General features: G+C 54.4%; 1 protein-coding gene across 4 annotated transcripts in view; it reads right to left on the bottom strand.

Moving 5' to 3' along the window:
- Positions 1-22081, bottom strand: part of SFSWAP (splicing factor SWAP) — a 66625-nt gene that overhangs the window by 8379 nt on the left and 36165 nt on the right. For all 4 annotated transcript variants that reach the window (XM_074356223.1, XM_074356222.1, XM_074356225.1 and 1 more), the window contains exons 12-15: positions 19503-19733; positions 18273-18463; positions 7619-7884; positions 1755-1880 (exon numbers count right to left, since the gene is read on the bottom strand). In XM_074356223.1, coding sequence (XP_074212324.1) covers positions 1755-1880; positions 7619-7884; positions 18273-18463; positions 19503-19733 — 814 coding nt within the window. The remainder of the gene's footprint in view (positions 1-1754; positions 1881-7618; positions 7885-18272; positions 18464-19502; positions 19734-22081) is intronic.

Genomic DNA, 22081 nt, shown 5'->3' on the forward strand with positions numbered 1-22081 from the left:
CCCTGCCCTGGTGGGCGAGTCCGTCACCCGCTGCCACACCAGCACAGAGACCCCACCCCTACTCTGGGCAGAAGGGTGGAGGGGCACCGGGGTCTGACCTCTGGCTAGCACAGCTCGCCTGGTGACAGAGCACACCCTGGCCCTACAGACGGCTCGGGTTTATAATCAAGACCACTAACTGCACACACATTGCCCTGCGGCTCATGGCTCCCCCGAGTCAGGCCACAGCTTTAATCCTGTCTATCAGTGAGTCGGACCTTAACTTCTTTTGCACGCTTACTAAAGTCCTGGTGGCAACGCAAGTTCTGAGGAATCCTAACACATCACCGCCTTCCCCAGTGATGTCTCTTTTCATGCAAAGGTTAATCTGAGGGCAAAGCAAGAACTCTTACGTTACATCTTCTGCTATAAGGAATTACTTTTACTTAAAAAATTTTTTTATAAGGAATTAATTTTAGATCAAGCCCTTTACCTACACCAAAGGTGATGATAAATTTCAAATATCAATTACTTGCATAAGGAATAAAATTTAAAATGGACTTCAATCTTCACCATATTATCCTGGCATAGTCACGTACGCTTAGCGTGGGAGTTCTAAGGCACAAAGTGTAATTTATAAACAGAGCGAGTTTGTACAGGAAGCCTTGCTGAAATCTACCAGCTTCATAGCTCCTTTGCTGATGTTTCTGTTGAAAGAGAGATGACATTTTATCAGCTGACGGGCCTAGCGCATAACTAGCCAGACTGCAGGGATGTTTTTCAGGCAGCAACGCCTCTCAGAACTGCTCCCGCTGTTGCCAGGCTCTTGCTGATGAAGGGGCGTCTCAGAGGCTGTGCACGAGCTCGTCTGGTGACAGCTGGGACACCTGTAACTCGGATCTGTCCTTTGGAAGGTTCTGGAACCCTGCGTGTCCGATGCACACATTCAGCTGCACAGTATTATGAAATCCGGGACTACACTGTGCAACACCTGCACCTGCCTTTTCTGGGCACCTCAGCCCTCCTCGTCCACCCACCAAGAGCCAGGGCCTGCGCTGACCCCAGGCAGGGACACAAAAACAGAGACGCCCTCATTTTCGGGTACAATGGAAACACAGACGCCAAGACGCGTAAAGCATGCAGGTGCCATCGCTCAGGCTGGACGGGACAATGCTCAGACCACGCCCCTCGGCCGAGAGGACATGCCCACTGGTCTGCTGACTGTGACCCCGGCTCAAGGTCCTTGTGCCCCCCCTAGCTGAGTGGGGGTGTTGAGGCCTCCATGTGCGAGGTCCGCCCTGAGCTCTCTCCCGGGAGGGACAGCTGGGGGCCCGGATGTGGCACAATGGCTGGGGCTTCTTCCCCGAGAGACATGGGAGCCGGCCTCGCTCTCAACTACACAGGGCTCTCCCAGTGGTCAAAGCGTCAGAGGACGGACCCTCTCTCCCTGCTCTCAGGCCCCGTGAGGACACTGCGGCCCTTTCCTGGAAGCTGTGGCCTGGACACCGGGCAGCAGCAGGGATCCACCTGAGACTCAAACTTCTGGTTTTCCTTGTCACTCGTCCCTGTGTGTGGGGGTCCAGAGGGCACCCAGTTCCAGCACGGGAGAGCTCCCTCTGCATCTGAGTTCCAGAGCCAGGACCACCCTGCCAGGACCACTCAGGCTGGCCAGAGCGCCACTTCCCGACGACCTACATCTCTGTGTTAGAAACGTGTGCGCCAGGTCTCCCCCGTCCCTTCCAGCAGATCTGCGTCCGTGAGAACCCGATGCCTACCTGGACCGGGTCCGCTTCCTGCTGACTCCGGGGCTGTTGCTCATCCGGTAGGCGGTGGGGACACTTCTGTCCTCCCGCCGTCTCTCGGGAGAGTGCGCTCTTCTCCGAGGGGACCGGGACCGGGACCTGTGCGGAGGAGGACAGGCGTTTCAGTCCTGTGTTGGGGGGGGGCAGGGGAGCACGTCCACCACTGAGGCAGCCGTCAGCCCTAGAACGAGCCCGCGGGGGCCCCGCCTGCCCTTCGGAGGCCCGCCCCAGCCTCACTCCTCTGCTGACGCAGCACTGCGTCCGCGCTCGGAGGCGGAGATGCTCCCCTCTCCCGTTGTAGGACGCTTGTCACACGGACGCCAACCCTCTACCCGGGGCACTGGAGGCGAGCTCCGTGCTGCCGGTCCAAACGGTCGCCCTAGGGCCGGATGTCCCCCTGCGGCTCGCGGCTCACGGGCCTTTTCTCTTCCTTCCTCTTCCCTTTGCCCACCTGATCGCTTTAAGAAATCCCCAGCTCATGGATGTTGCTACCAAATTAGGTAAAGGAAAGGCTCTGAGATTCAAGTGAGCTGTTTCTACTTGTTTTGAACACTGGCAAGAGGAAGAAACCAGAGCGTCATGAAGTCAGAGGAGGACCTGGTGACCTCTCTCACTCACACTCGTCTCACGGCCTGCTGGCCTCCACGTCTGCCGGCGCGACGCCCGGACCTTCAGTCCAGTTCACACCAGGCCCTCCTCATGAGCGTCCCAGCTGAACAGCTGCTTATGAGGCTTCCTGGATACAAAATTACCCACTAGTATTTTATTCTTCCTTTTCACGTGCCAGACAAGGACCATCGTATTCACGCAGGGCAGCCGCACCCCCACGGACCCCGGCATGCAGCACTCCAGCGTGAGACCCTCACCCGCAGGGTCAACGTCCTCAGCGCAGCGCTGCTTAACAATGGGTTTAGGACTCTTATTTTAGTTTTTTGTTCCTTTGGTGAAATTACTGTTTAGGGAAGACCTAAAGTAAGCAGAAATCTGGAAAAAACAATTTCTTTCCGTTCCGTCTCTATGACAACCCACTCAAAAACAATGTAAAGAAGAGATGTCTGCTTCTGCCGTCCAAGGAAATCCCACACGGAGTTGCCTCAGTCCCAGGAACCGCCCCCGAACAACACACCCTGCAGACGCAAAGCCCGTAACCACACTCCCCGCGCCGGGTCGCAGAGAGAGCCCCGAGTCACCCCTGACACGTGCGGCACCGTGGCCCCGGAACGGCCCGGCGCGGGGACGCACGGCCTCGGCCTCGGCCTCAGGACAGCTCTTAACACAGCGTCTTGCAGCTTATATAAAGGACGGTTTTCACCTCTTCTCCGCCAGACCCTTCCTGAGATTCAGGTAACAGATCACAAAGGTGAGGTCGGTCAGACACCCTGACATTTTAGCAGGTTTTCCCTCAAAAGAGCTCCAGGAGATGAATGTGCCCGAGGTCCAGGCTGCCTGGGAACTGTCCTCTCTGCCGCCGCCACGGCCGGCTGCTCTGACGGGGCCTGGGCCCCACGTGCCTGGGAGGCTGTGGGCCTGTGACACGGAAGGAGGCACACACCTCCCATTCGGAACAGGCTGGGCGGGGCGGAAGCAGAACCCTGGGAAAGCTCAGCTTAATCAAAGCCACAGCCCCTGTGGAACGCTTACACGCAGAATCCTACAATAAACTCAGCAACCAGGAACAACGAATTTGTTTTTAATGCCTGCAGATTCATAACTTTGAAATACAATGCCGTTTTGTGGTAGCTAACGGTATTAGATTTCTCTAAAGGGCGGCGGCTACTACCGGTGGACTTCGAGTTACCTGGGAAAGAAGCCCATTTCAGAATTGAGGGCCGTGAGCTGTATCAGATAATACCCAGGCTTTATTTTAATTAAAGAAGCTCCAATGCTTTTATTCTGTTAATTAGGCTTTTAATATTGCTACCATGACACAGTGCACGGAACAGGAATTCCACTTTGCAAGTAAATCATCTGTACAGTGTGACCAGAGGCCTCATAAAGATGAACTAGTCTGAATCCAAAAAATTTCAAGCATGACGCTACTCAGATTTTTTTTCCCTTGGATAATAATGGTTTCGTTTCAAATAAAGGCACAAGGGAACTTTCAGTTTGAATGACAGCGGTATTTATAAATGGCCCCCCTTCCCCAGCATTTAACCGTTTCATCTCCCCCACCCCCTCCAGTCCTGCTGCTTCACCGCTCAAGGTCCCCGCGGGGCTGACCGAGTGGACTGGGGCCGGCAGCAAGGACCTGGTGCCGACAACCAGCCTGAGCAACCAAGAGCCCCCCAAGCCTTGGCTCTTCTCACGTTTGAACTGCGGACCCAACAAACCCCTCCCGGGGCCAGCGCGCCCCCGTCCCTCCTGACACTGCTATTAACACAGCGGGCCGGCCCGTGGCTCTCAATTTGCTTCCCGGAACACCAGCACGCGGGCCGTCAGCTTGTGGGGATGCCAAGTGCCCCAAGCTTCCTTTAAGGATGAGGATCAGGAGGTTAAACCAGTTACCCTCACGGGTTTGCCACGCAGTTTATCATGGGGAAACTGAGGAATTACATACTTCAAACCAAACACGACCCCAGTTTTGCCTCCTTGAGTCCTTTTTGAACGGTAAATATAATTGTTAAAAAAAGCCACATTAAGTCCTAGCCACCCCCCCGCCAAGACAGAGTCCCGGGGGGCTTCACTTCTGGACGCGGCACGGGGAGCCACGCAGCCCCCCCACACAGAGCGCCTCAAAACGCAGGCTGCGAACCTCCCGAGAACCTCCCCCCGCAGACGCCGACTAACCAGTGAAACGACACCAAAGGCGAGCTTATCAAAGGCTTCAAGAATAAACTGAACTTCAAGCTTCAGTCTCACTAAGGTTAGTTTTAAATCACCTAAAGCCGCTAAAGCCAAATTTTAATTTTAGGCAGTAAACTCCACGTGTACGTCTTCATCCCAGTAAAATATAAACCTGCTGTCATGTGAGAGCGGACAATGACAGAGACAAACGTCTCGGCCTTTAATCAGTGCTGGTTTCTTGTGGTAATTACTGCTCCTTCTGAGAAGCAACAGACCGATTTCCAAAACGGAAGACTTTTCTACGACGGATTCACCTTGGAGACCCAGCTATCTCTAATTCAGACCAGCTGGATAAACGGGACTTCAACCATAAGGAACGTTAATATGTTAACATAAAAATCACTCACGATGTAGAAGAGCTTTCTAACGTTAACAAACTTTCTACATTTACGTAGGGTGTTGACAATTTAGCATACAAAGGGAAATCCACTTCCACTGTGGAACCCCCACCACAAGCAGAAACACTAACACGCGCCCTCCCACTCAGGGCTGGCAGTCGCCTTCACAGAACAACGGACTAGGCCGTGCCAGGCCCGAGACGCAGGGCTGCTGCGTACTATGTAGGCATTTCGTCTGCAGCGAGTTAGTCTGTCTGAAAAGACGGACAGTTAAAGAAGGAATTATGACAGTACGGTTAACAACGTCAACTTTTTGGTTAAAATACAATTGTTTTGACACGTCAACAGTTCGCGTGACTGAGAACACGCGCCTCTCCGTCTGGTAAGCGCTGCATTCTAGACCCAGCTGGATCCCTGGACCCGGTCGCTGTTGGCTGGGTGATCAGTGTGAGCCTGGACTGAGACAGCAGGTCTGCAACCAGCTTAGGAAAAAATGCAGTGTTAGTGAACGATACACTCGTCTCAGAAATTAGAGCTGAGGCAGGATTCTTCAAGGTGAAGGTGACTCATCTGACTCGGGTCCCCAGGGCTCAGGCCCCACCCACAGGACAGCTGGTCTCCCCGCTTCGCCGCCAAGACCTCCAGCCCGCCGCAGGGCCCTGGTTTCAGGGAGCATCACTGTCACGCACAAGCTTTCAGAGCAAAACTTCCTGGACAAACAGTCGGAAGGTTCCGTTTTACAAAACCATTAAAGAATTTTTTTATGATACAGCTGCACTTTGCCTTGGTATTTGCTGTGAACTGCAAAACCAAACACCGAAGACCCGACTGACTTGGTGAGCTGAAGCCAGCTGCCGTGACCAGCACTAACGAAGTATCACAGATGCCGCTGAGGTTGGAAAAGAAGTTCGCGAGTTACGGAAACACTCTGTTTACACACGAACCATTTTACCTGTAGGTCAAATGAGGGTGAGGTCGGCCGCCCGTCGGCTCAGAGCTCACACTGAAACCGTGAGGCGCCGTTTTCTTTTAACTGAAAATCACAAACTCAGGGTTAGGGCTGTGCCCCTCGCACTTGCCGGCACTGAACGTGCTCACAACGTAGCATGTACTCGTACACAACATACGTAACTCAGTCTGTTCTAGAATAAAAGCTACTTCAAGAGCATTAACATTATACATAAAATGACTTATTCTACTACAGATGGTTAATAAAAAGCACAAAAACCTAGAAACTTGTAATCCCAAATGTTTCACGAACACTTTCAGTTCTGAACAGACCAGTCTGGGGAAAAGCTCGTGGCCATTACACCGTCCCTCCTGACAACCGAGCAGACGGGCCGCGTTTCAATACTACGCACCAGCGCCTACTGTGCTGGCCGGACACTCAACGCGGAGGCGCAGGCCGCAGACCACAGAGCCCCCTAGGAGCCCGGAGTTACCCGCCCCCCAGCTGGGGGCTTACGCGTCAGCTCCACTGGGTGTGTTAGTACTCAGAGGGCTTGCGCAGGCCTGCGTGATTTATTTCCACTATTTGATGTCACAAGTTTTCTCACATAAGGAACTTTAAGAAGTCTTGGCACATACACACACGTGTCTGGGGGCCTTCAAAACCTGCAAATGCATCAGCAAAGCCGTTCTTTTAATTGAACAGCAATGAAGGGGGTGTGTGTGTGAGGACTGACAGAACTCCTGAAGGACCAGCAAAGATGCAGGGCGCCAAAGATCAAATTTACTCGTCACGGAGGCAAATCCCGTTATCACCGGAGGTAAGTGTAGACCCTAGGCAAGCCTTTAAGGCTTGGTCTGGATGAAACAGGAAAAGCACCTTGTTCGGGGCATATTCAGAGAGGCGCATGTGTACGTGAGCATATTTCTTCAAACACAGAAAGCAAAAAGCACAGGGCGTCCGCATTCTTCCCACGGAGAGGAAGGAACTAACATCGACTGTGTTGGAAAAGCTGGTTCACAGCCGTGCAAGCAAGCGCTGTGCTGAAGGGAAACTCAGGGAGGTCCAACTAACACTCAGGAACAAACCAGAATGTACGATGGGAGTTTTAAAACCAGAAATCTGCTTTTCTGAACCTCCTGTGAGCCAGTTGCTTAAAACAGAACAAAACAAAACAGAAGTGCCTCATGAAGCAGTAAATTCTGTGATCTTACAGGTTTTCATACGTATTACTCCTGCTGCCTGAAATGTGAAGCTGCTTTCTCAAAAGCTGGCTCCCGGTGAAGGTGGCTTTTGGTGACACAGTGGCTGCGAGTGGGAGACGTGCAGAGGCAGCTTAACTGAGAGAACGGACGTGCGCCCCGCGCGCCCTTCTCCCCGTGCCCACGCGCACGCCGCGCGGAGGTGCCCGCCGCCGCAGCAGGGGGCCTTCTGCTCCGGCTTTACACGTTCAAAAGGAACCGGCCCGGCTAAGTCCACCTGCTCCAACCTAACCACAGACCCCCAACCCGGTGAAGTTGGCCACACATTTCAGCAAACATGCTAGGCCTGCTTCCAAGATCTGTTAAAAATTTAAATCTATTTTCAAAAACAGCCAGCAGTAGCCGAGGAGCTTCAGAAAGGCCCTTGCTCGAGCGGGCAGGACGCGTCCCCGCACAGACGCGCGGGCTGGGTCCGGGCTGGGGAGCCGCGCCCTGCACACCCACCTGGAGCGCCGGGCCGTCCGATAGGCACTGGGAAGACAATGCTTTGCTTTTGAGTGGGACCTGGACCGGGACTTGGACGACGAGTGGTACTTGGGAGACCGCGAGCGGGTCCGCGACCGCTTTCTGTGCTTCTTCTTCTTCTTCTCCCTCTCCTCTTCCCTCGGGGGGTCTCTGCTTCTGCTCGGGGGCCCATCTGGGGCTTTAACGTCTGAAGTCGGCAGAGGCCTGCCTCCGGTCAGCAGGGGACAGGACGCAGCGCTGGCTTCCTGGGGACGGAAGCAAACCCGGGAAAATGTAACATGTAACATGTGCATTTATAAAATTTCAGCTCTGGGGCCCTCTCACCAGTAAGGCACCAACACCTCTCAGAGCGGACCACGTCTCTCCCGGGGGCTCTAAAAACATCGCCGGGCGTCTCAGGGAGACTGACGGCTCCTCAGAGGCCAGGAGAACGAAGGCCCGCCTCTGCCTGCGAGCTCCCCGCGCACGGCTCCTTTCCAAGCGCACCGGGCTGCAGTGGCGCTGGGGGGGGGCAGGGCACGGGTTGGGGGAACCAGGGCACGGAGGGCACCATGCTCGCCCTTCCACAAACAGCTGCGACTCCCACTGAAGAGGGGATTTCTCACACCTGAGCACTAGGTTTTTATGACTCTGCTTCGCCTGAACTAGAAGAGGTTCCTCTCTGTTTTAAAAAACTCTTTGTTAACTGACTACACTTCAACAGAAAAAGAATGAAAAAAAACCCTTTGTCAGAAGGAAAACACGGTTCTTTCTTTTTTTGTATCTACATGAGCTGATGGATGTAAACTGAAGTTACTGTGGTGGTTATTTTGCAATATATGTAAGTCAAATCTCGCTACACACCTTATACACACGGTGTTGTGGGCCAACTGCTAAACAGAAAATTGTCACTAGCCACCTAGTTCTGCAAAGATGAGGTCATGAGCCACCACGGTCACTGACCTTCAACACACCCTGAAGGGAGTTCAGGGTGGAGATCAGGAACGGGGTGATCAGTGCTCTGGGAAAACTGGCAGAACGGGCCCTAGACAGTGGGACATTTTCAGGAGGTTTTAGGAGCCCAAACGCTTGCATTCCTCATTTCTGGAAAAGCACTAACATCATCAACGGTGACACCTGCTCCTCGTGCCCAGCAACCATCTGCCCAACTGTGAGCCTGACTGCACGTGCCCCCTTCACTAAAATCACGCATATACAGACCTCCCCCACCTCTTTGGAGCAGATCCTCAGAGCAATCTGAAGAGTCTGTCTCCTGGGCTACGGTCCTCATTTTGCCCCAAATGAAACCTAACCCACAACTCTCACATCGTGCTTTTTATTTTTCAGTCAACACAGTTATGTGTCTCAGCAGAACTGAAGGGAAAAAATAAAGCCACGGACAGGAATCCCACAGAAGATAAGCCGTTAAGCACAAGTCAGCCTCATCCCATGTGCGTTAACTCAGCACAGCACTGCGCTTGGCGAGTCAGCATTCATCGTTCAAAGGCTCTGCAGCCAAGTGCGCCAGACACACAGAGGGGTACACGGATCTTAAGGGCACTGCCTGCTGAATTTTCACAACAGGATCACCAGCACACAGGTCAAGGAACCGCCACCCTCAGCACTGTGCCATCCAGAGCAATCCCATTTCTAGGAATTCGTTCTAAAGAGACAGTCCCCTAAGTGTGCAGGACGCACACCTAAGGACCACGTCACACCACCTTACAGTGACCCTGGATGACCATCAAAAGGAGGCTACTGGTTCAATACAGTGAACAATTCCAGGCAGCGAGTTAGTATTCAGCTTTTAAAAATGACATGGTAGCGGGCAGGGCATAGTGCAGGGGCAGAGCGCATGCTTAGCATGCACGAGGTCCTGGGTTCAATCCCCAGTCCCTCCATTTAAATGTGTATATATATATATATATATATATATAAACTCAATCATCCCCCAAAACCAACAAAAAATAAAAATGCCACGGTAACCCTATTTTTGTCAACACTAACATCTGTCCACGTCACACTGCAAAGTGAAGAAACGAGTTCCCTCCCTGCCGCCACACACAACCTGCCCAGGAGCGACCCAGCAAGCCCAGCCGCCATGCTCCCCGTCGCAGCCACGGCGCCCACCGCCAGCCCTGCCCCTCAGACTCAGAAAGGCCGTTTCCCCAGCTCGCTTGAAATGAATTTTAACTGCAGCCAGGGAACACCACACACTTTCGAGATACACCGAGAAACCTGCAGTTTATCATCCTGTGACCCAGAGGGCTGAGCTGCAAGGTTTATGGAGGGCGACCCCGGGGCAGGGGGAGGGGGTCTCGCAGGCAGCGCGGCTGCTGCTGCTGCGGGCGGCGGGCCTGGCCTCCCGCTCCTCTCCCTGGGTCCGCCGGGACCCACACTCTGGGCAGATGACCCCCCCCCCCCACAGTCACGCGTCTGCCAGGGGCTCTGAGAGGAGACCACGGCGCTGTCGCAGGGCCGGCACCAGAGGGGGATGCTGCCAGGTGGGGGCCCCGGCCTGATGGCAATGTCGCAGCCTCCTGCCGTTCACAGGCACTGCCCGCCTTCCCCGCCGTCCACCCACCGCGAGTGGAGGGGCAGCAGGCCTGAGAGTCGCTGGAGAACAATGTGCCCTGTTCCCACCGCAATTTATTCCCGCTCAGACGCCCTAGGCACGGGCTCCCGGGGAGGGGCCTCCCCTCCTTCACTGCCACTTCCTTTCTAAGGCTCTGTCCACACCTTCTCCGGGGAACCCGCTTCGTCGTGGGGCAGTTCTTGTTAGCAAACAGGCCTTTCTCGCTTCAAATTCTTCTAGAGCAGTAAGAGTCTTCAGGTTAAATTCTAAAATAATTGGTTGCTGTTAAAACAATTCTAACATGACACCAACCTTTATCATCTAAGAACACCTAATTTCTACTCAGGCACTCTGTAAGCATGCGTACTAAATGATATTTTAAATTAAGACAAAAATAAATAAAACACCGCGAGCTTTCTAACTTCAGTGGCTGGAGGAAGGGAAGTGCTGGCTGCTCACCTCCCTCCCCGCCAGCCCCAGGCGTTTGGCTGATAGAGAGCTCTGCTGCTGCTGCTGAAAAAACCAGCTTTTAGTGCATTAACCCCCCGTAACACTAGGGACATACACTGCACAGAAAAGGAGATGCGACTGGGGCAGAGGCCACCACTAAGCATTTCCGTGAGCGAGGGCTCAGGGCGCCGGGCACCACAGGGCAGTCAAGGCTGCTGCGGGTCCCTCCTGAGGCCGGGCATGGGGACTTGCCAGGGAAACGGACACAGAGCCCATTTCAGGAGGACTGCGCCGTGCTCTCCGTCCTTTATGGAAGTGGTCTGTTCTGGGTAAGGGGACACAAACCCAGGATGGCCGCCTTTCTCAGCGTTCTCCTTCACTGCACACTCGGACAGAACCACGGCGTGGAGTCACGACGCTGTGCACTTTAGAGGAGAGAGAGGGAAACATGTCCCCCCGTGGACATCCTCCGAGGGGCACAAGAGCCAGGCGGACGCCGCGCCGCAGGCGCCGGCCCGGGAGAACTGCACAGGGCGAGTGGCGGCTCATCAGATGAGCTCCTGCTCACGCTTCCCTGCCAACCGACACCTGGTTATCTCTGGACCCCATGACTGCCGCTTCGGCCTTCATCCTAAAGCCCGTCACTAGGAACACCTGCTTCTCCGCTGTGGTTGTAGTTTAGCACCCTGTCTAAAGGCAAGGGGCTAACTGAACTGGTGCTTTAAAAATACAGCCTGTAATCATGTCATGGGGTCTAGTGATTCAGATCAAATGATCGATGATCCTTCACCATTAAGGCGAAAGTCAGCAGCTTGGCGTAGGGGCTTGGCCAGGCTGAACTCGGGTGATGCGCTGTGATGAGCTCACTGCTCTCCCCCCAGCTTAAAAGTACTAAGAGGATATTAAAAACCCCAGCAGTTACAGAGACTTGAGAATTGAAAAGAAAAAGGTAACCGATCGCACACGCCCAGTCGCAGCCCCCAACAACCGCGGCCCAGGGCGGCCTGCGCCGACGCGTCTCAGGGGCCTGCCAGCCGCCACTCCTGAGAGTGGGGCACTTCAGCACGCGTCCCGCGACCCAGGGCGTCAGTGCCAGGGTGACACGCGTTTTGTGGGGAGGACACAGGCGCAGCTCAGGCCCAAAGGCAGGGTCGCCAGCAGCCCACCGCCCTGCCAGGCCCGGACATCACGTGCTCTGGCACCAGCAGCACCCGGACACTGAAGGGCAGGCGTGCCCCCACCTCTGCAGCGACACCAAAGGCACTTCTGTGTACACAGCTGGCGGGGGCGGGGGCGCAGGGACGACTCAGTCAACACAGAGGAACAGGCTCAACTGCAGACTGTTTTTCAGGGATATTTATGACACGTGCCGTGGAGCCATTTCAGGGACACATAAGTAGGCTGTTCAGAGAAGTGCACTGGATTCTGCTCCCCCACAGCCCAGCACCCCCCACCCCGCCCTCTTGGTGCGTGAATTCTGGACGAAGCTCACGCCACCTGAAGCAGGAGCTGGACCAGAACACTGCTCTCTCCCCGGGCATCACGCTATGCTGAGGGAGAAGCTCAGGACCCCAATCTGGCTGGCCAAGGTCAGGAAGCTGCAACCCCGGGGCTCCTGCTGAGCCCAGAGGGGCTGTGGAGGGCGAGGTGAGCCGGGGCTGCAGGAGGCAGAGCTGGAGAATGCGGACCGCCGGGGGAAGCCGAGCCTGGAGGCGAATCCTCGAGACACCGCCAAAAGGGCTGCGCCTCCCTCACGGCTCAGCACGTGAGCCCGACTAGTTACTGGTCTTGCTTAAGCCACTTAGGGGCAGTGGGGTAGGTTTCTAACAGGTGTAATCACAGCCCTGACTGTTGACAGCAATCTGGGCTTTCAAACCACTGGGAGAAGGAGAATGAACCCCTACCTGGCTACTGAATCCAGACCTGCGGGAGGGAGCGCCCTGTTTCTGCACCGTCCGCTGCGGTGAGCTCCTGGCCATGGACGCCTGCTGAGCACCTGAAAGGTGGCTGGTGCGATCAAGGACCTGAATTCTGAACAGCGATGAAGCTAAACTGAAACTGCCACATGTGGCTAGTGGCCCCTCTACTGCACAGGGCATTTCCTGAAAAACCACAACCTTCACTACAGATGCTCTTTCTGGCTTAACCAGAGTCAACTGCTTCACTAATTTATATCCTAAGTTTTATAAATAACCTGGAAGACACTTAAAGACACTGCTGAGTCAAGACCCTCCCTCCAGTTCCACACCCTCCTCGCCTGGTTTCTGAAGGCACTGGCTGAGCCTCTGCACGCGGTGACCCGTGAGAGGCGGCCTGCGATGCCTGCAGGGGGGCAGAACAGATCTGCGCTGTCGACCAGGGTCAAACACACAGGCGGCCTTTTTGGGACAGAGTGCTAATATTCCAGCAAAGAGATCAAAGCACGAACCATCATGGGGGAGGGCAGGACACGGGCTGGTCTGAGCAGTGACGGGGTGGAATCAAGGAGGAACTTTAGGAAAATGAGTCACTTATAAAAGCATCTAGCATTGGTGACGCTAGAAAACACTATCGATCCTCCTTGTAACCACAAAGTGCGTTTACCTGCAAACCAGCTCACAGCCAGCGGCTGCTACTTCCTGCTGTGGGAAAGGAACTGCGCAAAAGCAGGCTAACATACATTTCAAAACAGAATCTTATTTCTGAAGTAACACCACACTAACAACGAATTGGGATACGTATATAAAAGACTCAAGTTTTTAAAATACGTTTGAAACCAGACTTGGCGATGCGGCCTCTAAATCTGCACTCTCAAACCTGCACCTGATTATCACTCAAGAGTCACCAGGCACGACCTTCAACCTTCGGCAGCGGTCCCACCGCCAGCCCGGGCCTGACTGCTGAGGTTCCTTCCAGGATGACTCTGCATTTCCCCCCTCCGCTGGCACCCTCTCCCTCCATCTAACCAGCTGGGCCCAACTCAGGGGCGCTGGCCTGTCCGCCTCCACCCGTCCACGTGGAGGGAGGCGGGGAAGCGCTGCCCGTCTCCTCAGCGTCCCCGCTTGTCCTGCAGCGGCTCCACCCCTCCCAGACCCGCCTGCGGCGCCGTCTGGGTTTGGGTTATGCCAGCCTCCCTGCCTCCACCACGGGGGTCTTTGGCCTGGAGTGCCCTTACTGCTGTCACCTCTCCAAACTGTCCTGGCTCCCCCAGGCCCCGCCCAGCCCCCAAGCACTTGGCAGACCCCTCTCCTCTGGGAGGCAGGGCGGCAGGGCCCCATGCCCTCTCTGCCCGCCTGGGGCCTGGGGCCTGGGGCCTGACCACACACTCAAGAGCTGCTCGGTGCCTGGCAGAGATGTCCTGGGGGAGACGTTCACGTGCAGAGGTCACCCACACACGTGTGATTCTGCAGTCACGGGATAAGAAACAGGCTTCTAATTCACATCCCAAGGCACCCTGAATTAGAACAGAGGCTCAACAAACACGGCTTGACTTTTGTTCCCATTTCCTTTTCAAACTCCAGCTGGACCTGTAATGTGGCAGGATCGTGAACTTGAAAAAGTGACCGTTACCTAGAAATTACCTTGAAGTCTGTTTTCACATGGAAGTGATGGCATGGCTCAACTCAAGGCCTGAAGTCTTCCTTTTGCACTAAGACCTCACACACACAAAACGCCCACCAACAGCGGGGCGGTGCCTTAGTGAATTTCTAAGTGCTCCCTGGTGTTTCAGGTATTTCACACACTGCTCAGACGTGCAGCGCACTGTTCACACTTACCCGTGTCGTGAAACACACTTCGAAGACCTCATTTAAAGTCAGACCTGCGTGTGGAAAACCACCTCTCCTAACAAACAGGTGGACGGAACCGAACGGACGGGGATGCAGGTGCAGGTGCAGAGCAGGTGCACCCGGGAGCGGGCGCACGGCGGAGGCGGCCCCTTAGGTTGGCGGAGACGACGGGCGGCTCAGCGAGCTGCGCTGCGCCAGCCACGCGCTCCTCCAACTGAAACACATTCCACGGGTGCAGATTAAAAGGACAAAGAGGAAAATGCTGTCGATACTGGCGACACAGAGCTGACACAAAGCAGGAGAGACAAAGACAGACAAGGCAGCCGGGAGGAGAGCAAAGGCTCCTGCCGGGGACACAAAGGCAGGAGACACGTGAAAAGTGACTCAGCGTCAACCGGGACTCAAATACGTGAGTTAAACCAAACAGATACCACCCACCAGGCTGACAAGATCTAAAGGCTGATGATGCTGGCAGGGGCGTGAAGGAAGCTATTTTCACGCACCACAGAGACAAACACACAACAAAAAACCCAGCCCCAAGCCCCCTGCAGGAATCGTGCGAGGGGTGAGATTCGCAGTATCTAAGTTTGAGCAGCAATTCCAGGGTCAGGGATTTACCCTGCGGACCTACTCACTGCAGCGAGCGGGCAAGACTCAGAGCAGCACCTGCTCCAGCGGCAAAACCCCAGGACAGCGCCGCGGCACGTGCCCTCGGGGTGATTCACGGGCCGATACAGGGAAGGACTGACAGCCACTCAGCCAGTAAACGCTCACCGAGTGTCTGCTACACACCAAGCACTGCTCCGACAGGGAAAGAGCAAGGGGGTAGCAAGTGAAAAAATCAAGACACGAGAATAATGCACAGGGTCTGGTCCAATGAAGCACACGTAATATTTAAAATCTAGACACAGATTTTTTTCCCCTGGAGAAAACAAAAGACACAAAATGTGGTGTGTGTATATGTATTCAATGGCACATTTGTCACCTTCAAAAGGAAGGACATCCTGCAACATGAGCTAAGCGGGTCAGAAATGAACAAATCCTGCACGATTCCACTCCTGAGGCTCCCAGAGCGATCAAATCAGACAGAAGGAGGGCGGTGGGGCCCACGCTGGGGGAGGGTTGGGTGGGGCTGGTGTTCAGTGGGGTGGAGTTTCAGTTTGGGAAGAGGAGGTCCTGTTGTTGGCGGTGGTGACGGCCTCATAGCAGTGTGAGGTACTCGAGGCTTAAGAAGGGGTGACATGTAAGTAGCATGTGTGTTTTACACGATAAAAAATAAACTGCAGATGGAAACTTCCACAGGGATTTAAAAAAAGCAAAAGAAGGAAAAAACTTCTACTCTTCATTTTACACTTTTCTCTGGCATTTGAACTTCTAAAATCACACAGACACTGCTCTTGTAGAAAGCAAAGTGAAAACACAAAGTTCCCCTCCCTAAGCCGCAAGATGACAGAAAACCCTGCCAAACCCACGGGGCCGACCCCATCGCACTTCAAGCTCCCCCGGACGCTGAAGCCGCACACCTGTGCGGTGGGGCCAGCCGGGCCAGCCCTGTGAGTCAAGTGCGCACAGAACAGTGGACGGAGCCAGGGTAACCTGTCTCCAGAAGCAGCTTTGGCTGGAAGTATTTCCAAGTGTGAATCTCATTGACGACAACTGCCAATTTAATTCCTGTATTTCTGTTTCAAAGCAATTAAAGACATTCATCGTCATCTGCCACCACCATTATTATATTTTTGCAGAAACAGTTCAGTAGCTGCGATCCTCCCACTAGAAATCTGTGAAGATGCGCCCAGTGACTTGAACAAGAAGCACAAACACTCACTGGCGTGGATCACAGACCCCACGTGCAAGCTCGGGAAGAGGAAGGCGGGAGACGAACACACACACACACACAACAAGGTGAGTCGCAGCCGACTCTGCTGTAAGGAAGTGACCTGGCGCCTGCAACGAGGCAACGCGGCAAAGTGAGAAAACTGGGTTAGAGACTGACAATTCTGGCTGCGATGGAGTTTCATTAAAGTGCACTTTTATTAGAAAGTATAGATGCAGCCACTGAAGACAATAGGCGACAGGATCCGTACACGCAGATGTCTTTTAATTAAGCCCTTCACTCACTGCACAAGCGACATGGAAACAGTAAAGGAAATGAAGACAGCCTGCTCCTGGCCCCCGCCCTGCCGCGCGTGTGAGGTTTACAGCTGCAGCCTTGAAAGTGGGGCTCCTTTACATCCCCCCACCCTGCGCCCATCTCAAGCGTTCCTGCTACTGACGGGTTTAGTTGCTGCATGCTTCCTCCCTGTGCTGGCACACGCGCCCTTCCGGAGCCGGGGGGGGCTGCGGGTGCTGTCTGGGCACACCTGCTTTTGCCTTGACTGGCTGCGAGGCCCTCCCAGGCGGGGCTGCCTCTGGAAGGGCCTCGGGGAGAGTGGGGGACACCACCGCACCCTGGGGGAGCCCCACTCAGGCCGGGCAGAGCACTGGCCTGAGAGCAGCTCCTGCAGCTGGAGCTGGCGAGGCGCCCGGGGCACCCCGGACGGCGCAGCCCACTGTGGGCAAGCTCGCGCAGGAACAGATGCTCCCTGCTCTCCCCGGTCTACTCCTGCTATTACTTGAGGCCAGATCTGAGAGAATTTCAGACTGATTTCTGAGGTAAGAATGCTGAAAATCTGAGCTCAGAAAGCTGTTTCCACAGAAAAACCAAATAAACCAAGTGGCTACAGGCAGCAAGAATGGTTCTAGACTCTCAGGAATGCCAAGGTAATTACAGTGAAAAAGTGCAGGGCCTGTTCTGTGTTTTGGGGAGAAGGCAGCTGCAGGAGACGTGTTGGGGACACTTGGAGAAATGGCGCAGGCACTGTTCTGAGTGTCCCAGCCACATCTGAAGGGAGGAAATGGGCCAGAGGGGCCATGTTCTGGTCCTACAGCCTAGGAAAGAATTGTGAGGACTGGACCCCTTCAAGAGAAGATGACGGTGACCATACCTTACTTTTTAAAAAATTACAGTGCTGGTATGAACACAGACTCCCCAGCAAGATTCTCAAACCTCAGGGCAGCGGCCAGCCTGGTCCGGGCGCGGAGCACACCCCTCAGGCCAGGCTGCCCTCCAGCTCCCACGAGGGCCGCCACAGAGCAGGGGTTCCCGACCGGGGCCCGGGGCCCAAGGCCCGTGTCTCTGAGGCTGCAAGCCGGTGTTCGGCGTGGACGTGCATTACGGGGCGTTTTCACCAGATTCTCACTGAGCCAGCCGCACGGCACGGGCAAGCCTCACCCTAGCGCACTTCAGACACTGCGCTCCTACAGACTGAAGGCCTGCGGCAGCTCTGCGTTGACAAAGTCTATTGGCACGTCTTCCCCACAGCATTTGCTCCACTTCACGTCTCCCGTGTCGCATTCTGGTAAATCTTGCAATATTTCAAACTTTTTCACGATTAGATCTGTGATCGGTGATGTGATCAGTGCTAAAGGATCATGACTTGCTGAAGGCTCAGATGCTGGTTAGCACTTTTTTTTTAGCAATAAAAGATTTTAAAATTAAGACACGTAACTTTTTTTAGACGTTAATGCTACTGCACATTTAACAGACCGCAGTATAGCGTAAATACAACTTTTACGTGCACTGGGAAACCAAAAAATGCACGTGACTTGCTCTGCTGCTGCGGTCCGGAGCGGAGCCCACGGCATCTCCGAGGTTGGCCTGGAACACCGCACAGCAGGGGTCTGCAGAAGGGAGCCGGGAGAGCAGCGGGGAGCGCTCGGCCTCCAGGCGGGCCGCGGAGCTGACCGGACGGGGACTCTGCCCTCAGGTACCGCCACCAACCGCGCTCTGCCCTGAACGCTAGCGGGGACCCTTTGGCCTTACCTCCACAGTGAAAGCACTCTCCTCAGCCTTCCCGGCTTCCGCCTCCGGCAGGGGGTTCTTTAAGGTCTGTAAAAATAAGGCTGCTTTCCTTTTACGTTCCGCCTGGAGTTGTTTCTCCTTTGATTCCTTAGACGCTTGGGCCAGCTTTTCCCTGGCGGCAGCCGCGAGCCGGTCCTCCAGCTTTTGCTTTGCTTAAGGAATAAACAAAGATAAGATGACGTTCAAAGCACACAGTATTTTATCACTATCTTGCTATCTTAACTTTCACAGGCGGGAAAAGGGTCACGAGGTGTGATGCAGTTACTCTAAGAGACGGACACGATGCAGACTCCAGGGCAGGTGAACGGGTTGGGCAAAGGCAATTCTGAATTGGTTTATACGGCTTATTAACAGTATTCTCCAAATTGCACTTTCAAAATCAGAGCCCAAAGGCTGACGGGATTCCATACCAGTGGAACCCGGAAGGGTGAAAACCTCAGGCCACGTGCCTACGAGTCACAGCAGGCAGTGGACACACCAGGACAAGCGCTTTCTCCCAAATGCTCGGACACAGGCTGAGCTCACGCACAGTAAGTGCACACGCAGATGCACGCGCGCGGACACAGGTGTGCTGAGGGAGAGGCATGCAGCACGGCGCTCGCTCTCCAGGGCAAGGCTGTGGTCCAAGAATTGACTACCTTTTAAAAGTGTTGCCTGATCTGTTTGTTGTATATACAGAAAAAGCAAATCTCAAAAACCAGTTAGAACAGATTAAAAACTGCAAATGCAACTGTTAATTGGCTGCTTTACTGCAGAACATGACTTATTTTGGAGCAGGTATAGAACACAAGACAGTCCCCACGAACGCTGCTGGCCGTGCGTCAGAGGCGAGCGGGGACGCCGCCGTGACCCAAGAAGATCAGCCGCAGCCTGGAAGCCAGCTTGGGCCCCGGCAGGGAGACAGCCTCACAAAAGGGCACCTCCTAGCCCGGTACATTAACCCAGCATTTGCCCCAAGGCTGCCATTAAAGCACTCTCGGCCAACTCCCAACTCATCCTCTGAAAGCAGACTGCCCAGGGCACTGCGCCCAAGCTCAGTGGAGGGCGGTGCTCACCAGGCCAGCAGAGGACAAGCCCCGTGCTTCTGCACGCAAAGGCTGGAGTCTACCGGCAGCCTCAGCTCCGGCTTACTAGGTTAACCTTGTATTTACGCACTTTTTTCTTTCAAGCAGTTAAAACATACTGACAAACCTTGCTTTGCCTCCAGCTCCTCCTGGGTGAGCTGAGGCCGCTTCTCCTCGGCAACCACACAGGGCGGGGCAACTGCCGGGCTCGTGTTTGCAGCGCCGCTAGAACTTTCCTGGCCTTCTTTGCTTTCTTCATCATCATCACTGTCATCGTCCAGCTTAACTCGGTTTTTTTCCAGGGGAAGCAGATCATTTTCTTTGGCCTTGATTGCAAAGCTTATTGGAGCAAACGAAGCTATTGAGAAAAGGGGAGAATGGTGGTAACAGCTTTAGGCGTCTGGAAGCCCAGGGCAGAGACCCCCACGGGCCCCGCTGTCCATGCGAGCGTCAGCTGGTGGGGTAGCGTCTCAAGTGGAGCCACATCTTACGCAGAGGGAGGTCCTGGGGCAGCAAGGAGTGCCCGGGACGTCAAAGAGGGGCTGTTCAGAAGCAGATCACGTGCGCCAAGCCCGACACAGGGACCCGCACGGGGCTGGCTCCACCTTGGGCCGTGTCAAGGGTGCCCGCGCTGAGCGCAAGCTGGTGTTGCCACAGTGGTAAACGGTCAGTTTTCATTGGTGTTTTCCTTGTTCTCTGGGCTCAGCAGACGGCTGAGTTTGCGTAGGTATGCACAAGATGCGACTCCACTATTAAAAGGAGCTTTCAAAAAAACCCCAACGACATAAAGGAGCCTTTTCTTACACAGCAGAAGTTACAGAATCTGCTCCTTTACTCAGCCAACACCTGACCGGGTGCCCGCTTTGTGCTAGGCGCTATGTCACACTGTTCTCTGCACCTGTAAGAAAAACTTAAACCTAGTGCAATAAAAATTCAGGTGGTTCAATTTTTCTCCCCTAGAATATTTGGAGATTTTAAGCAAAATACAAAGGCTCAAAAGGAAACAGTCTTCTTCCCCACCCTCCCATCCACTCAGCATCGCTCACCTGCCTCCCCAGACACGTGGTAAATGGCTCTTAACAACACCTAACTGGTCACAGGAAGACACTGTATTTTTAAAAACCATGAATTACTATTTATGAAAAATACTCAAGCAAACCACAACGAAGGCGCTTTTTAAGTGCAGCTGACTCAGAGAGGGACGTGGGTTCTGGGCTAGGAAAGGCAGGTTCCAGAAGCGCCTGCGGGCGAGGCTGCCCAGCTGCCCTACAGCTTCCTCACCTTCAGTGCCCCACGATTCCAAGCCCAAGTGCGACCTGAAGCGTGTTAAATAACCCGGATCTCTGACATAGAGCCATCTTCCGTCAATAATCACCCCAAGCTACACAGCACCCCCAGGCTGTTAAAGTGATATTTTATAAGTCAAAACGAAGAGGGGGCAAAATGAGTCTCCGTGGTGACTCCGCGACGTTACTCACTCGCACTGACCCTGGTCATGGGGTCTACCTCCATAACCACCCCGAAACGAAGATCTAATGTGGGATTAAAACTCTGCTCTGCCGGGAGAGTCGACCCGGACCACTTTACTGTGGCTACGGTAACCGTCCTTATCTTTTGGAGACACGTGTGCTACAACGTGGGATGGGTACAATGCTACGGTGCTGGGGACACGCTTCAGAACATTCTGGGGCTGGGCTGCCCTGAGGGTTACAGAGGAAGGTCAGTCCTGCAGCTGGCCCGGGAGGGGGATGCCAAGCTTGTGCGGGGTGCGGGGCGCGACTATTACACCGTGCTCCGTTTCTGCGCTTGCTTCCAGTTTTCCGTAAGAAGAAACCCTCACAATATTAATTCTTTACTGCCTCTAGTAATACAATTTCTTTAATAAACTAGAGTCAAAGAAACATTTAAAAGGAGAGAAAACTTCACTTAAAAGTTGATCAAAATTACTCAAGTTAACTTGGGGCTAAAGTATTGCATCACAAAATTATTTTTAAACCAATTACTCCCAAACAATCTCTTCCTCCAAATTACAAAAGCAATCAACAAATATATTGAAACAAAAGCCTCTGGAACACAGTGTAATGCGTGCCACATCCAGTGCCAGACAGCACCAGCATTCTGTACACGCTTCCAAGCGGTTCAGCAGAAGAACCGACTAGTCAGCACGCAGAGTGGACAGGCCTCCCCGCACGTAACAGCCGCAAGCCGAGGAGAGACCCCCACGCTTACAGAGCAGGAAACTGAGGCCAGGAAGGTCAGGCAGCTTTCCCACTGTAGCCCTGCTGGAAGGCAGGGGGTCGGGAATGATGTCCTTCCCGGAATTAGTCAGTCACCTGGTGACTGCTTCCACCCAGACTCCTGCTTGCAAAGCCCATCGCAGCACGTGAAAGGCACCTCCACGGCTCCCCGCCGGGTCAGGACAAAGCCCGAGCTCCTCCGAAGGCCGCCAGGGCCACCTCTCCCGCTCCCCTCTGCAAGGCCCTTCTGCCCAGTGGCCCGGCCCTGCCCGGCTCTCCCCTCCACGCCTCCCTTCCCCCTGTTGTGCCGTGTGTGGTCTGCTTTCTCCGGGCCTGGAGAGGGCGGGCCTGCAGGACTGGCTGGGAGCCAGGCCCAGGGCCGCAGAGGCTCAGTAAACACTGGAGAATGAATCCCCAGTCCCCAGTCCTCCATCCTCTGCATCAAATATGCGCCCATTCTTGAGGTATC

The sequence above is a fragment of the Camelus bactrianus genome, chromosome 32, assembly GCF_048773025.1.
Source record: "Camelus bactrianus isolate YW-2024 breed Bactrian camel chromosome 32, ASM4877302v1, whole genome shotgun sequence".
In the NCBI taxonomy this organism is placed as follows: Eukaryota; Metazoa; Chordata; class Mammalia; order Artiodactyla; family Camelidae; genus Camelus; species Camelus bactrianus.